This window comes from Mobula hypostoma, chromosome 24 (assembly GCF_963921235.1).
Source record: "Mobula hypostoma chromosome 24, sMobHyp1.1, whole genome shotgun sequence".
NCBI classification, from domain to species: domain Eukaryota; kingdom Metazoa; phylum Chordata; class Chondrichthyes; order Myliobatiformes; family Myliobatidae; genus Mobula; species Mobula hypostoma.
Window position 1 is genome coordinate 4581970 of NC_086120.1, and position 15220 is coordinate 4597189.

The 15220-nt window shown below is 45.2% G+C and overlaps 1 protein-coding gene across 4 annotated transcripts in view; it reads right to left on the reverse strand.

Annotated features, from left to right (window-relative positions):
* Window positions 1-15220, reverse strand: part of palm1a (paralemmin 1a) — a 334532-nt gene that overhangs the window by 25489 nt on the left and 293823 nt on the right. For all 4 annotated transcript variants that reach the window (XM_063032807.1, XM_063032806.1, XM_063032808.1 and 1 more), the window contains exons 5-6: window positions 10167-10257; window positions 86-107 (exon numbers count right to left, since the gene is read on the reverse strand). In XM_063032807.1, the coding sequence (XP_062888877.1) occupies window positions 86-107; window positions 10167-10257 (113 nt within the window). The remainder of the gene's footprint in view (window positions 1-85; window positions 108-10166; window positions 10258-15220) is intronic.

A 15220-nucleotide genomic window follows, 5' to 3' on the forward strand; every position in this document is an offset into this window, starting at 1 on the left:
TGTTGGGGTGCACTTCAGTTCCATTGCAGAGAATGAATATACATTTCTATATATACCACCAGTTGATTTTTATTGAAATACTCACCACTGCCTTTGCTTGGAGACACCTGTTATGGAAAATGAAAGAGAATTGCATCAGTGTTCATTCAAGATTTCATTGTTTCACAGAGACAAGGAAACAAGCTCTTCATCCCACCGACCATCAACCACCTAAACTGTGTAAGGAGACTTGATGCTTTCTCAAGGAGACCTGGCTACCAGCAAAGCTGAAAGTTATCAGGCATGGAGGTTGTCTACATGGGCTTTAGCAAGGTCTTTGGCAGGTTGGTCAAGAGGGTTCAGTTGCTTGACATAAAACCTAACATCATGGGTAGGATGCTTCACTCTCAGATGATCGCAGCTCCTTTTATGGGTGCATTGAAAAGGAGAATAGAACTGCACTTGTGCGAATTCCTGCTGCATCTGTTGAGCCTGTGATCTCTGTCTTGGAAGCCGATGTCGGAACATCTTTCCAGGGGTTGAACAAGGCGTCAGGCCCTGGTGGTGTACATGGGACTGCTCTGAAAGCCCGTGCCAACCAACTGGAGAGAGTGCTCATGGACATCTTTAGCCTCTCACTGCTGCAGTCAGAGGTCCCCACCGGCTTCAAAAGGGCGACAGACATACCAGTGCCCAAGAAGAGCATGGTAAGCTGTCTCAATGACTGTCACCCTGTGTTGACGTGCTTTGTGAGGCTGGTCATGGCTAGAATCAACTCTTGCCTGAGCAAGGATCTGAATCACCTGCAATTTGCCTATCGCCATGACAGTCCACAGCGGATGCAATCTCACTGCCTCTCCACTTGGTCTCGGCTCACCTGGACAATAGCAATACCTCTATCAGGTGGCTGTTTACTGCTCAGTGTTCAACGCAATCATACCCTCGGTTCCAATCAACAAGCTCCAAAACCCGGGCCTCGGTACTTCCCTCTGCAACTGGATCCTTGACTTCCTCATTAGGAGACCTCAGTCTATGCGGCTCAGATGTAAGATCCCCTGCTTGCTGACAATCAACACTGACAAACCTCAAGGATGTGTGCTTATCTCACTGCTCTACCCTCTCTACAACCACGACCGCGTAGCTAGGCACAGCTCAAATGACATCTGTAAATTTGGAGACGACACACACAATTATTATTATGTATTGCAATGTACTGCTGCCCAAAACAACACAATTCACAACATATACTGTACCTGTAATATTGAACCCCGTTCTGACTTGGACTCTGCTTCTGATTTGGGTGAGATAGTAAACTGGATTAGACATTGGCTTCATGGGAGAAGTCAGAGAGTGGTAATAGATGGCTGCCTCTCTGACTGGGGGCCTGTGACGAGTGGAGTGCCACAGGGATCAGTGCTGGGTCCGTTGTTATTTGTCATCTATATCAATGATCTGGATGATAATGTGGTAAACTGAATCAGTAAATTTGTGGATGGTGCTAAGATTTTGGGGATGTCGTGGACAGCAGGGGCTATCAAAGCTTGCAGCGGGATCTAGACTAGCTGGAAAAATGTGCTGAATAATGGCAGATGGAAGTTAATGCAGACAAGTGTGAGCCGTTGCACTTCGGGAGGACCAACCAGAGTAGGACACTGAGCAGTCGGGCACTGAGGAGTGCAGTAGAGCAGAGGGATCTGGGAATACATCAACATAATTTCTTGAAAGTGGCATCACTGGTAGGTAGCTGTAAAGAAAGTTGTGGGCATATTGGCCTTCATAAGTCAAAGTATTGAGTACAGGGGTTGGGATGTTATGTTGAAGTTGTATGAGACATTGGGAAGCTTTAATTCGGAGCATTGTGTACAGTCCCATTCACCTACCCACAGGAAAGATATCAATAAGATTGAAAGAGTGTAGAGAAAACTGACAAGGATGTTGCCAGGAATTCTATGCTGTGTTCTCATCCGTGACCATTCCAGTTTTCTTAATGAGTTCTCTTGAGGGTTGGAACACTGGCTTTGTCACTGATGGTTTTCGCTACTGTTAAAGGGGGGTGGCAATGAAAGCCTTGGACCTCAAGGGTAAGCAAACTAGTGTTGCACTTTTTAAAAGAGAAAAGTGTCCCTGTCAGACTTGAGGCTGAGGGACACCAGAGAGAAAGGAGAACCTTGGGGGCAGTTGGCCATGCGATGAAGGACTGGGGGTGGAAATGAACTGGGTGGGGGGCAATGAGATGACTGAGTTCTGAAGGAGAATGGTTGGGAAGTATGTTGGGAGGTCATTGGGAGGGCTGGGACTGTTCTGCTGGAGGGAGAGTTCTCAGCTGGGTGCTGTATTGTTGATGTTTGATTGTCCTGGGAATGCTGATAGGCTGGTATCCCCTCCATAATGCTCCAAGGGGAATCTTTATGATCATTGGCCTGAAACTTTAACCATGTTTTTGCCTCTACGGTTAGTGTCTGACCTGCGGAGTGTTTCCAGCATTTTCTGTTTTCAATCCAGAAGGGAAGTTACACAGTGGCAATGGGGACAGGAGCAACATTAGAAGATTACATGCAATTGTGCAGTTCTGAGACACACAACTCCAGATAATTTAGTAAACACAAGAAATTCTGCAGAGGCTGGAAATCTTGAGCAAAACACACAAAATACTGGGGGATCTCAGCAGGTCAGACAGCATCTATGGAGGAGAACGATCAGCAGATATTTCAAGCCAAAACACTAGATTAGGAAAGGAAGGGGGCAGAAGCCAGAATAAGAAAGATGGCAATTACTTCCAGCAATTTTACCCCTCCTCCTCTCCTTCTTGGTTTGCCATTCTGGTACCCACTCACCCCTTCTCTTCTCAACTTCCCCCTAGTTCCCCATCCCTTCCATGATCCACTCCTCTCCTATTGATTACTTCTTCTCCAGCCCTTTACCTCTTCCACCTATCACCTCATATCATCCCACAATCCCACCCACCTGCCTTCCGCCTCACCTGGTCTCACCTATCACCTGCCAGCTTGAACCCCTCAGCTTCTCATTCTGGCTTCTGCCTCCTCCCTTTCCAGCTCTGATGAAGGGCCTCAGCCCAAAATGTTGACTGTATACTCCTGGCGGTGGGGGGGATTCAAGGTCGACAGAGAAGAATGTAAAGTGAATTGGAGCTTGGGGTCAAGGCCAAGGCAGGATTCAGCCACGGGTAAGTTCTAGCTTCCCATAGCCATTTCAAAGCTTGAAAGCATATATAACCCGGCACAAAGACAGCTTCTATCATAAGACCACTGAACTGTATGTTAAGTTGGACTCGATGGCTAAATTAACAAATTTCACAACAATGCCAGTGATAAGAAGCCTGGTCCTGACTATCTACTTTGTTATAATTGCAAATCTTATTATCTGCCTGCACTCCACTTTCTTCATAGCTGTTACATTTTATTCTGGACTCCATTGTTGTCTTACCTTGCTCTGCCTCAATGCACTGTGTAATGATTTGATTTGTATGGAGGTATCGAAGTACAAGCTTTTTAGTGTGCCTTGGTAACCAGTTCCAATGGATCAGTGAAGTATGGCGTTCGGCTCTTCCTGCCCTGGTCAATTGGCACAGAGGGGCTGGGCTGGACAAGTATGGCTCATATTCTGAGCGGCAGATCTAACTGAGGCACTCACAATGAGGAAAAGATGGGATAAGGACAAGGTGTTTCGTCTGGAATCAGAAGTGTATTTGAGACCAGAACTGAACTATCATTGGTGAAATGTGCATCTCACTAAAGGGAGTGGGATCTGGAGTCAGTGGGGTGGGGGGGGGGGTTAGGTCAGTGACCAATGTTCAGAGCAGATGTTAATAGCCAGGTTTCATGTGAAAGGTTATGGGATCCAAAGTTGAGGACTGATCAAACTTGGTCCAGTTGAATGATGCAATGGGTCTGAGGAGTTAAGTGGCTTCTCGGTTTCCATATCACTTGCACTTGCCAATGACTGTGAAGGACTGGCAATACTGTGATCTCCTAGAAGACTTTTGTTGGGTGACAGTGTATGTATTAGTTGGGTGAGTGTTGAAGGGATTGGGAAAAAAAGGGAGTTAAAGATGGGAGGGAGAGAGGGAGAGAGGAAGGGAGGGAAGGAAGGAAGGAGGGAAGGAGGGAAGGAAGGAAGGAGGGAAGGAAGGTAGGAGGGAAGGAGGGGGAGAGGGAGGGGGAGAGGGAGGGGCAGGGGAGGTGGGGAAGAGGGAGGGAAGGGGGAAGGGGAGGGAGAGGGGAGGGGTAGGGGTAGGGGTAGGCTGAGAGAGGGAGAGGGAGAGGGTTGTAGATATATTATCTTTTGAGAGAAAGTATTAAGAATATTACTTAGGAAATAAAGTGATTTGAAAATGCTTTCTCGATCAGATACAGGCCCCTGTGAATTTATAGATTTTGTTCAGAGTGGGAAGTAGAAGGCCTTTGGATGTTATTTACACAGACCTCTAGGTCTACGACATTTGATGGAATTCCTCATAAAAAGCTGTAGGTCAGGGGGTTGAAGGTAAAAGGGAGACCAGGGTCAGAAGCTGGCTAAGTGTCAGGAGGAGTAAAGGCCACACCCACTTTTATTGTCAGGATATGACGAGAGGTGTCCTACAACAATCTGTACTAGGGCTATTCTTCATATTCACCGGTGAGGGGATAGAAGTTGAGATATCCTCATTTTCAATGATACATTGGTGGCAGAAATGTAGACTGTGTAGCTGGAAGCTTTAAATTACAAAGTGAGTGAATCCAATGCTGACGACGGTATGCAAAGTGGCTTTCAGTGTAAGAAAACTGGGATCAGAGACCTTTGACCTTTACTGATGGACTAGGCTAATTTCTAAATGGAAAGCAGCTGGAAGAAGGAGAGGTCAGTAAAGGTCAAAGCTGATGGCATGCCTGTGTTTACTGAGCAGAGGGGACTTGGCACAGTTACACCTTGCCTGGAGCCCTGTGAACGGTCCAGGCATAGGACCTGAAGCTGAACAGATGGACATTGGAGGGAGGTCATTGTGGGGTTACCAGAATAATAACAGGGGATGAATGAACTGGGCTATACTGGGATTCTGATGGTCAATTAACTTGATGCTTGACCTGGTGTAAGACTGCATCTTTTTCATACTATGCCCTCAATAGTTTGATTTGAGTGACAGGCCAGTGTTTAACTAGTCACTTATTAATTGGATGTAGAGCCACAGGCTGCAAGCTTGAGTGTATGGTTTAGGTGTTTGGGAAGATTCAGAGGTTATAGAATTATGTAAATCTAGCAGATATTAATTCAGATGAGAACCAGTCTTCATACACATTGCAAGCAGTTAAAAGGACAGCTTTGCAAGCACATGGCACTGTATACAGAGCACAGGCTGATAGCCCACAGCAGGGGGCTGGCTGCTCAGGGGATATGGTTTGTCAAATGATGTGGCCATGAAATGTCTCAGCTGCATCAGACAAGCATAAGACAACATGGCTATGTTAATTGTGCGACACTGAACAAGGCACCAGCAGAGATCAAGGAGACTAAATTTTGTTACTTATCAAACATGAATATAGGCACATATGCTTTATCAATAACCGGGATATTTGTGTGCTCAGAGAATCATCCCTTGGGCATCCTGCTCTGAAGCTTTTAGACAAAAAAGCTTGAACCTTCAGAAGTGTCTTTATCAGTTACAAAGTACTCCCACTATAAATACCTACTTCAAAGGTACCATTTCTCAGAATCAATATATTGAATTAAATGGCGTCTTTGCAGTTTTCGAAATTTTATCATTCAAGGTTTAAAGTAAATTTAGTACCAAAATACTTATATGTTACCTGGGAATATTTTTTGCAGACATTTATAGCTAAAAAAGAAATATAGTGAAATTTATAAAAAAAACTATACTGTTGTTCACCTACTGAATTACCTACCGTTACTATTGTCTTTAAGAATATAAAATCTTGATTTACTTTGAGTTTGGAAGACTCTACCAAGAGAGTGTCAAGAAGAATGTCTGCTTGTGGTGAAGAATAAAGACTTTCACATCCACCAGCCTCTCCAGTGATGTAGTCACAGTCATAACACAGGATGTTACTGATTGAAGCCACACCTGTAATTGTTAAAGGGCTCATTTGTCACTAATAGCAGCACCCATATATCCAGCACACCCGTTCTACTGCCAGGGCTGGGACACAACAGTTAAATACAGCAAACCCTCACACTCTAACTGCAGACCCTCACATGCCAACAGCAGATCCTCACACGCCAACTGCAGACCCTCACACGCCAACTGCAGACCCTCACACGCCGACTGCAGACCCTCACACGCCAACAGCAGACCCTCACACACCGACTGCAGACCTTCACACACCGACTGCAGACCCTCACACGCCAACTGCAGACCCTCACACGCCGACTGCAGACCCTCACACGCCAACAGCAGACCCTCACACACCGACTGCAGACCCTCACACACCGACTGCAGACCCTCACACGCCAACTGCAGACCCTCACACGCCGACTGCAGACCCTCACACGCCAACAGCAGACCCTCACACACCGACTGCAGACCCTCACACACCGACAGCAGATCCTCACACACTGACTGCAGACCCTCACACGCCGACTGCAGACCCTCACACGCCAACAGCAGACCCTCACACACCGACTGCAGACCCTCACACACCGACAGCAGATCCTCACACACTGACTGCAGACCCTCACACACTGACTGCAGACCCTCACACACCGACAGCAGATCCTCACACACTGACTGCAGACCCTCACACACCAACAGCAGATCCTCACACACTGACTGCAGACCCTCACACACTGACTGCAGACCCTCACACACCAACAGCAGATCCTCACACACTGACTGCAGACTCTCACACACCGACTGCAGACCCTCACACACCGACTGCAGATCCTCACACACCGACTGCAGACCCTCACACACCGACTGCAGACCCTCACACACCAACAGCAGATCCTCACCCACTGACTGCAGACTCTCACACACCGACTGCAGATCCTCACACGCCAACTGCAGATCCTCACACACCAACTGCAGACCCTCACACACCGACTGCAGACCCTCACACGCCGACTTCCTCCAGTCTCCCAAAGCACTACAGCCTTATTCTGCTTCAGTGGTAGTTCCTTCAACATCTGGTCTACCTCAATGAGCAACTCCTCGCTGAGGTGCAGATTCTGCCCCTCCCTGAGGTCAGTTAATCCTTCACCACTGTTCGTTGCTGCACTCCTTCTGAGAGCTTCTTTTCTCCCCCACCTTCTCCTTCTTCTCTTTCTCTCTCCAAGGCGGGCTTCCACAGTAAATTTCATGTTGTCCCTCAGGGCTTCCGAACCTCTAACATCATCTACAAAGCAAGCAGTACTAATTCCACACAGGCCGCTCTTCCCCTGGTCAACCCCTAGTCCACCACAATCTCTGATGACCCTTCTCAATAATCAGACGGAGTGGGTGGGGTGATTCTTCCTGCTGGTGTGCTGGGCATGTTTTAAGTGTAGTGTTCCTTGGATGGTTGTGCTTTTACTCGATTCCACACTCACACTGTACACTTCTGGATGAGCAATTATCATACATAGTATCGTCTTTTCGAATATGGCAGAAGGACAAGTTGTGATATAGGAGTGGCCGGTGCATGCTGCCCATTACATTGGGACCCCTAGTGTCTGATCAGTGGGTACAATGGAATCCAATATTGTGCCCCTAAATTACAGGGTTTGAGGAGATATGGTATGTCACATTTCTATAGGTATACTGTGGAGAGCATTCTAACTGGTTGTATCAATGTCTGGTATGGAGGAGCCATTGCACAGGATGGGAAAAAGCTGCAGTAAGTTGTAAACTCAGTCAGCTTCATCATGGGTACTACCCTCTACAGCATCGAGGACATCTTCAAAAGGCAATGCCTCAAAATAGCAACATTCCTCATTACGGGTTCCCATCATCCAGCACATGACCCCTTCTCATCGCTGCCATCAGGGAGGAGGTACAACATCCTGAAGGGACACATTCAGTGTTTCAGGAACAGTTTCTTCCCCTCCACCACCAGATTATGAATGGACGATGAACCCATGAACACTATCTCTCTATTTTTTTTGTTCTCTTTTGTATTTATTTACTTTTTAAATATATACAGTGGCATGCAAAAGTTTGTACACCCCTGGTCAAAATTTCTGTTTACTGTGAATAGCTAAGCGAGTAAAAGATGACCTGATTTCCAAAATGCATAAAGTTAAAGATGACACATTTCTTTAATGTTTTAAGCAAGATTGCTTTTTTATTTCCATCTTTTACAGTTTCAAAATAACAACAAAGGAAAAGGGCCTGAAGCAACAGTTTGGGCACCCTGCATGGCAGTACTTAGTAACTCCCCCTTTGGCAAATATCACAGCTTGTAAACACTTTCTGTAGCCAGCTAAGAGTCTTTCAATTCTTGTTTGGGGGATTTTCGCCCATTCTTCCTTGCAAAAGGCTTCCAGTTCTTTAAGATTCTTGGGCCGTCTTGCATGCACTGCTCTTTTGAGGTCTATCCACAGATTTTCGATGATGTTTATGTCGGGGGACTGTGAGGGCCATGGCAAAACCTTCAGCTTGCGCCTCTTGAGGTAGTCCATTGTGGATTTTGAGGTGTGTTTAGGATCATTATCCTGTGGTAGAAGCCATCCTCTTTTCATCTTCAGCTTTTTTACAGAAGGTGTGATGTTTGGTTCCAGAATTTGCTAGTATTAAATTGAATTCATTCTTCCCTCTACCAGTAAATGCTCCCCGTGCCACTGGCTGCAACACAAGCCCAAAGCATGATCGATCCACCCCTGTGCTTAACAGTCGGAGAGGTGTTCTTTTCATGAAATTCTGCACCCTTTTTTCTCCAAACATACCTTTGCTCATTGCGGCCAAAACGTTCTATTTTAAGTTCATCAGCCCACAGGAGTTGTTTCCAAAATGAATACGGCTTGTTTAGATGTTTCTTTGCAAACTTCTGACACTGAGTTTTGGCCGCAATGAGCAAAGGTTTTGCCATGGCCCTTACAGTCCCCCGACCCAAACATCATTGAAAATCTGTGGATAGACCTCAAAAGAGCAGTGCATGCAAGACAGCCCAAGAATCTCACAGCACTGGAAGCCTTTTGCAAGGAAGAATGGGCGAAAATCCCCCAAACAAGAGTTGAAAGCATCTTAGCTGGCTACAGAAAGTGTTTACAAGCTGCAATACTTGTCAAAGGGGGTGTTACTAAGTACTGAACATGCAGGGTGCCCAAACTTTTGCTTCCGGCCCTTTTCCTCTTTTGTTATTTTGAAACTGTAAAAGATGGGATTTAAAAAGTAATCTTGCTTAAAATATTAAAGAGATGTGTCATCTCTAACTTTATGCCTTTTGGAAATCAGTTCATCTTTTACTCGCTCAGCTATTCACAGTAACAGAAATTTTGACCTGGGGTGCCCAAACTTTTGTATGCCACTGTATATCTTAATGTAATTTATAGTTTATTATTATTATTTGTTGTTCAGTTGAGTCCGACTCTTCGTGACCTCATGGACCATAGGGTTTTCACGGCAAGATATGGAAGAAGATTGCCAGGCCTTTCTTCCGCACAGATACTGTTGCTTCCAGGTCAGGACCCGGCTGGGTCTGAACTCAGAACCATCTGCCTTAAGTCCGGTGTTGATGCTACCATACCACCGGCTGGTATGTTATTATATATACTGCGCTATATATTTTTCTTTTTTCCCTCTCTTTTCACATTATTTATTTAATTTTATATATATATTTCATATTGTGATTTATAGTTTTTATTATCATGTATTGCAATTTGCTGCTGCCGCAAACAACAAATTTCATGACAAATGCCGAATTATTAAACGGTTCTGATTCTGACAAAACAGAGTTAATAATTTTAAATCTGTAATTGATAGGTTGTTGTTAACCTAAGATATTCACATATCAGAGGCAGACACAATATCTGCAGGTCAGTCATAAATCAATGGGTAAGAAAACATAGAGTCAATAAGAAAATCCAGGCACGTGCTATTTAATGTGATTTGTGTGACTCTCCGGCCCAATCTTTGACCTCATTGAGCAGAGTTCTTTCGAAGTACTGTGATCATTGATCTTTGACGTATAGTAAAGTCAGCAAGCATATACAACAGTGCAGGCACCCTCTCCCTGCAGGGTCTTCAGCACTGCACATACCTTCTCCTTCTCCTTCTCCTTCTCGTCAATGCTATTTTCTTTACAGATAGTAATGTCTCCATTTTCCAGTGATTCGAGCTCCTTTTCAAGCCTGGAACAGATGAGACTACATTCAATAACAGAGAGATGAATATGCATCAATATCCTGGAAGCAAAGCTATTAAGTGCCAGTCAAATAACAGGGTTATTTTTCGCAGCCGGCCTGTTGAATTGGGAATGGAAAGACAACTGTCCTGACTAATAGGGTCATCTTATAACACCATTACATCCTTCATATCTGGCTCAACTCCAGCTAACTGCAATTTTCTTTTCCTCTCCATTTTCAAATCAACGGGCAATAATCTAACATCTCACTACACGTAAGTTTCCCAAGAAAGGAGAAATATTGTAACATTGGAGTTATTCTTGATCACAACATGGCCTTGTTTACTCCTCAGCAATGAAACATTCTCTTGGTAATCTTGCTGGAATTTACTGTGTGCTTTGTTGAGAAACAGTGACCACACAGCCACATCTCTGATGTTGTGAAACTCCCTGAGGCAATCTGAACTGGAGAAGAATGGTATGGCTTTCTTAGTCTTGGTGATTAATTACCCCCTCTCCCCATTCCCCACATGAGCTGGTGGCAGTTGCCTGCTCTGGGAACAAGAATGTCTGGACAATGGAGACAATATTCAGAGGAGGTCCAGACAGAAGCTTGAAGGTGATCAGAAGCCTAGATCTGGGGCCCAATGACAGGAGCCTGTGTGTGTCTCTGCAGATCTATGTGATTCAGCTGGTGAAGTTGAGGGCCAGTGTGTGCAATTCCTCGAGTCTACTGGAGGTTGCAGATATCCCACCTCTCCCGGAAGTTCCGGGAGTCTCCCGCAAATTAATAGTGGCTCCCTGATGCCTGCAAATTATATACAATGTCACGGAAATCAGTTTTTTTGAGAGCGAGCGAGCGACAGAGCGCGAGAGAGAAAGCAAAAGAGAAAGTGCGAAGAGCGACCACGAGAGAGAGTGAGAGCAAGCAAGCGAGAGAGAGAGAGAGAGCGAGAGAGAGAGAGAGAGAAAGCACGAGAACGACCACGAGAGAGAGTACGAGAGCAAGTGAGCGAGAGAGAAAGCAAGCGAGAGTGAGAGACAGCGAGAGAGCGCGCGAGTGAGAGACAGAGAGAGAGAGAGAGACCACGAGAGAGAGGGAGAGAGCGAACGAGCGAGAGCTCGCTATGGGAGAGTGTTCCAAAAAAAGAAAATATAAATCGTACGTCACCCCAGACTATACTAAAGTGTACCCCTGCGTAACAGGGGTCAAAAATAATGAGAGTATTGCTCGCTGCACTGTTTGCAACAGTGACTTTTCTATTGCCCATGGTGGGTTAAGACTGTGAAAGACATGTTGAGGTGAGTTTAACAGGTGTCATTCGTTCATTAGCAGAGCGAACGTTATTTAAACTAGCTGACTGGCTGCTAAGGAGCTACTCTATTGCAGACATCCCACCTGTCCCGGAAGTCTCCCGCAAATTGATGGTGCTATCTCCCCGAAATGAGTTTTTGCAGGGTGGGATGTCTGAGGTTGGAGGCCGAAGATGTCCTGTCCTGGGGTTAGAGGACTGTGTATGTACGTAGGTGGGACAGAGGGAGGAATGGGGCCTGTTGTTTTGTTGCTTATATTTTGTTTTTGTTACGCCGAGCATAGTGGGCATGCTGTTTTAGCACCAGAATGTGTGCATTTGTCATATTTCAATGATGCTTCCATAAATAAATCTGAATCTTGAATCTTGAAGGAACAGACTCACACCTCATAAGCTTCCATGTTTGGAGTACAAGGGAAGTAGACCACAGGCAGCCAAAGGTTCAGGAGGGTCTGAGTCCCAGCAGACCATCACAGCACTGCCCACCCTGGCTCAGCAGACTGGTGACCCCATGTCACCAGGGCATATTCTTGCCTTCCACTTTCACCCATGCCTCACTATCAGACATCCTGGACTGTCCGTGAGCGATGCTGTCTGATGTGTGAACTTTGCCCCTCCAGGCGAGAGCTTCCCCAGGCATGGACTTAGAACAAACTGAGCAACCTTTCAACAGCCAGACTACAGCCAAAGGAGGCACGGTGATGTATAACTTAGCAAACTGCTTGATGTTTCTTCATTATACATAATTCTTAAGTCAGCAGAAAGGTTCAATGGGTAGTAACTTAGAGCACATAACATTCTACAGTGGAAAGAGATAAGTCACACTGATATGGCAGCTGCTGGCAATACAGCACACTGTAATCTCAACTGAAAGCTGGTTAATGTTGACATGCCTGAGCAAATCCTCATTTGCTGCTAAACAGTGGGGGACGTTGTACCATTAAAAATGTACTTCCTGCAGCACAAAGCAATTGTTGGGGAAGAATTTGGCTGATGTCAGAGGAGCCACATTATTCAGGCAATTGTTGAGAACAATTCCACCGGGATGTTAATTCCCATCTCGTGATTCCGCTCAGATTTCAGATAAAATAAAAAGAGTAAATAATGGGAAGATCACATCAGACATTGTCTGTGGAGAGTTGCTTGATGGCTGGGAAAAGCAGATAGAGAGCAAATACACTGTGGAGAAAGAGGGAAAGATTGGAGAGAGCAAAAGAAAAGGTTGATAGAAGGGTGAAGACTGGGAGTACTCTAAAGGTTAGCTGAAAGAAGGTGCTGAAGCTGGTGAATGACAAAGGATACGTCTGGGGGAGATGTGAGGGATCCCCCCTCACATCTAGGGTGGGGGGAGTGGGGAGTGAGAGGGATCACCAACAGGGAGGGAACGAGGTGAACACAGGAGCTGTGAGAGACAAAGGCAGAATAACTGATTGAAACTTATTGGAACTTCCAACAGCACGAGACTTTGGAGCGATTGATCTGAGCCACACCCACCTCGGCTTGGCAGTGGCAGTGACAGTCTCTCACAGGATTCACACTGACGAGGAGTAAATAGGACAGAATATACTTAGGCCTGGAGATAGTCTAGTCGATGATCAGATTCACGGGAAAGTGTCGGAGCCTGAGACTGGAAGATGAGGCACTGAGATCAGAAGCTTGGGGCCTAAAGTTTGAGGGTTGGGTCCAAAATCAGAGGTCTGAGATTATGATTAACATGAGATTAATGATTCAAAGCCTGAGATTAGATGGTTGTGATCTGAGATCAGGAGGGGCTGGGCCTGATTTTAGAGGGTGGGATCTGGGAACAGAGGCTCAGGCATAAGAGAGCTAGCTTTGTAAGAAGACTTCCTTACCAGCTGTCCCTAATGCAGTTAATAAGTCACATTTTAGTAACAGCTTCGTGGTTGGCAGCACTATAAGAATTTAGAAGCAGATTCAACTACACATTAAGGCCCCAAAAACTTATATTAACACTCCGATTTGTGACAATCATTCCTTTTTGCCTGGCCTGAATGATACTGTTTTTCCTACCTGGAAACAGAGAGGCATCTGTAGCGTAGGTGACCTATATATTAATGGAAGCTTTGCCTCATTTGCACAGTTACAAGCAGTTTACGATATCCCTGCATCTAGTTTTTTTAGATACTTACAAATTCGAGATTATTTTAGAAAATATATACCTAACTTCGAAGCTTTAGACAAACATGAGTCCCTGGAGGCAATAAATAAATTTGATCCTGTTACTCGTAGTGCGGTATCCTATTTTTTTCCTACATAATGGAGCTCGGGTGAATACTGCAGGTTTTAAACAGGCATGGTTGGATGAATTGGGTATAGAACTGACAGAGGAGGTCTGGGATGAGTGTTTAAAGAGTAGACATGATTGTTCGGTCAATGTCAGACACAGACTTATACAGTTTAAAACAATACATAGACTTCATTATTCCAAAGAAAAGTTGCACAGTTTCTACCCTGATGTTTCACCAGTTTGTAATAGATGTAAATCTATGAACAGTAACTTGTCACATTCATTCTGGTCATGTTGTAAGCTTTATGCATGCTGGAAAAGTATTTTTCACTGTTTCTCTGAGGCTTTTGGGAAGTGGTGGGAACGAGACCCGCTCATAGCCATCCTTGGAGCAGCAAGCTCACTATCTTCAGCCAATAAGTATGAAAAAATGGCTGTATTGTTTGGCATGGTGACTGCTAAGAAGTTAATCCTACAAATGTGTAAAATGGACTCTGTGCCTATGTGCAATCTGTGGCAGAGAGAACTGGCAAATACTTTACATTTGGAGAGACTGAGACTATGTAATGAGGACAGAGGGGACATCTTTGAAAGGATATGGGGCCCTGTATTGGACTTTCTTACGGGGTGAGGACTGAGGTTTTTTGGTGTGGTGCACCTCTGCTGTGTATGTTTACTTTTGCCTGTATATTTTTCTCCCTTTTGCTGCTCAATATTTAATTAGATTTTGTTAAGGTCGTAGTTTTTGTAGATGTGTTGTTTCTTTTCGGTTTTTTATTTGTATTAAAAAAAATAAAAAGAATATAAGAGAGCTAGGGTCTGAGATTTTCTGGCCAGGTTAAAGATTGGAAGTCAGATCTTGGGATTGGAAGGGCAGGGTTGAGATGAAAGGTCAGGATCTGAGATCAGAGGACCAGGGCCATGGATTTGAAGATGAGGACCCTGATACAGGATGATTGGGACCTAAGATCAGAGCAACAGGGCCTGGAGTCAGAGGGTTGGGACTTGAGATTAGAGTGTGGGGACTGGGAGAAAGTGAATTGGGTTCTGAGAGTAGACACTTGAGGCCAAAATGAGAGGCTTGGGACCTCACAATCCATGAAGAGAGGATCAGAGATGGAGATTAAAAGGTCAGGTCCAGGGTGAGATCAAAGATTCTGAACCTGAAATTGGTGGGCTGGGTTCCAAATTCGATAGTAGATGGTCTGAGAATAGAACGTTGGGGTCTGTGCTTCGAGGTACAGGACCTGAGACTAAGAGGATGTGATTTGAGACCAGAGGTTTGAAGTCTAAGGGGTGTTTTGGTGTGTGTTGAGAGGGTACCCCTCAGGGTCACTGTCAAGGGTGGAAGTGACTTTAAGAGCTTCCCAACCCAGTATTACAAGATAAAAGTATGGTTACTCTGGAAG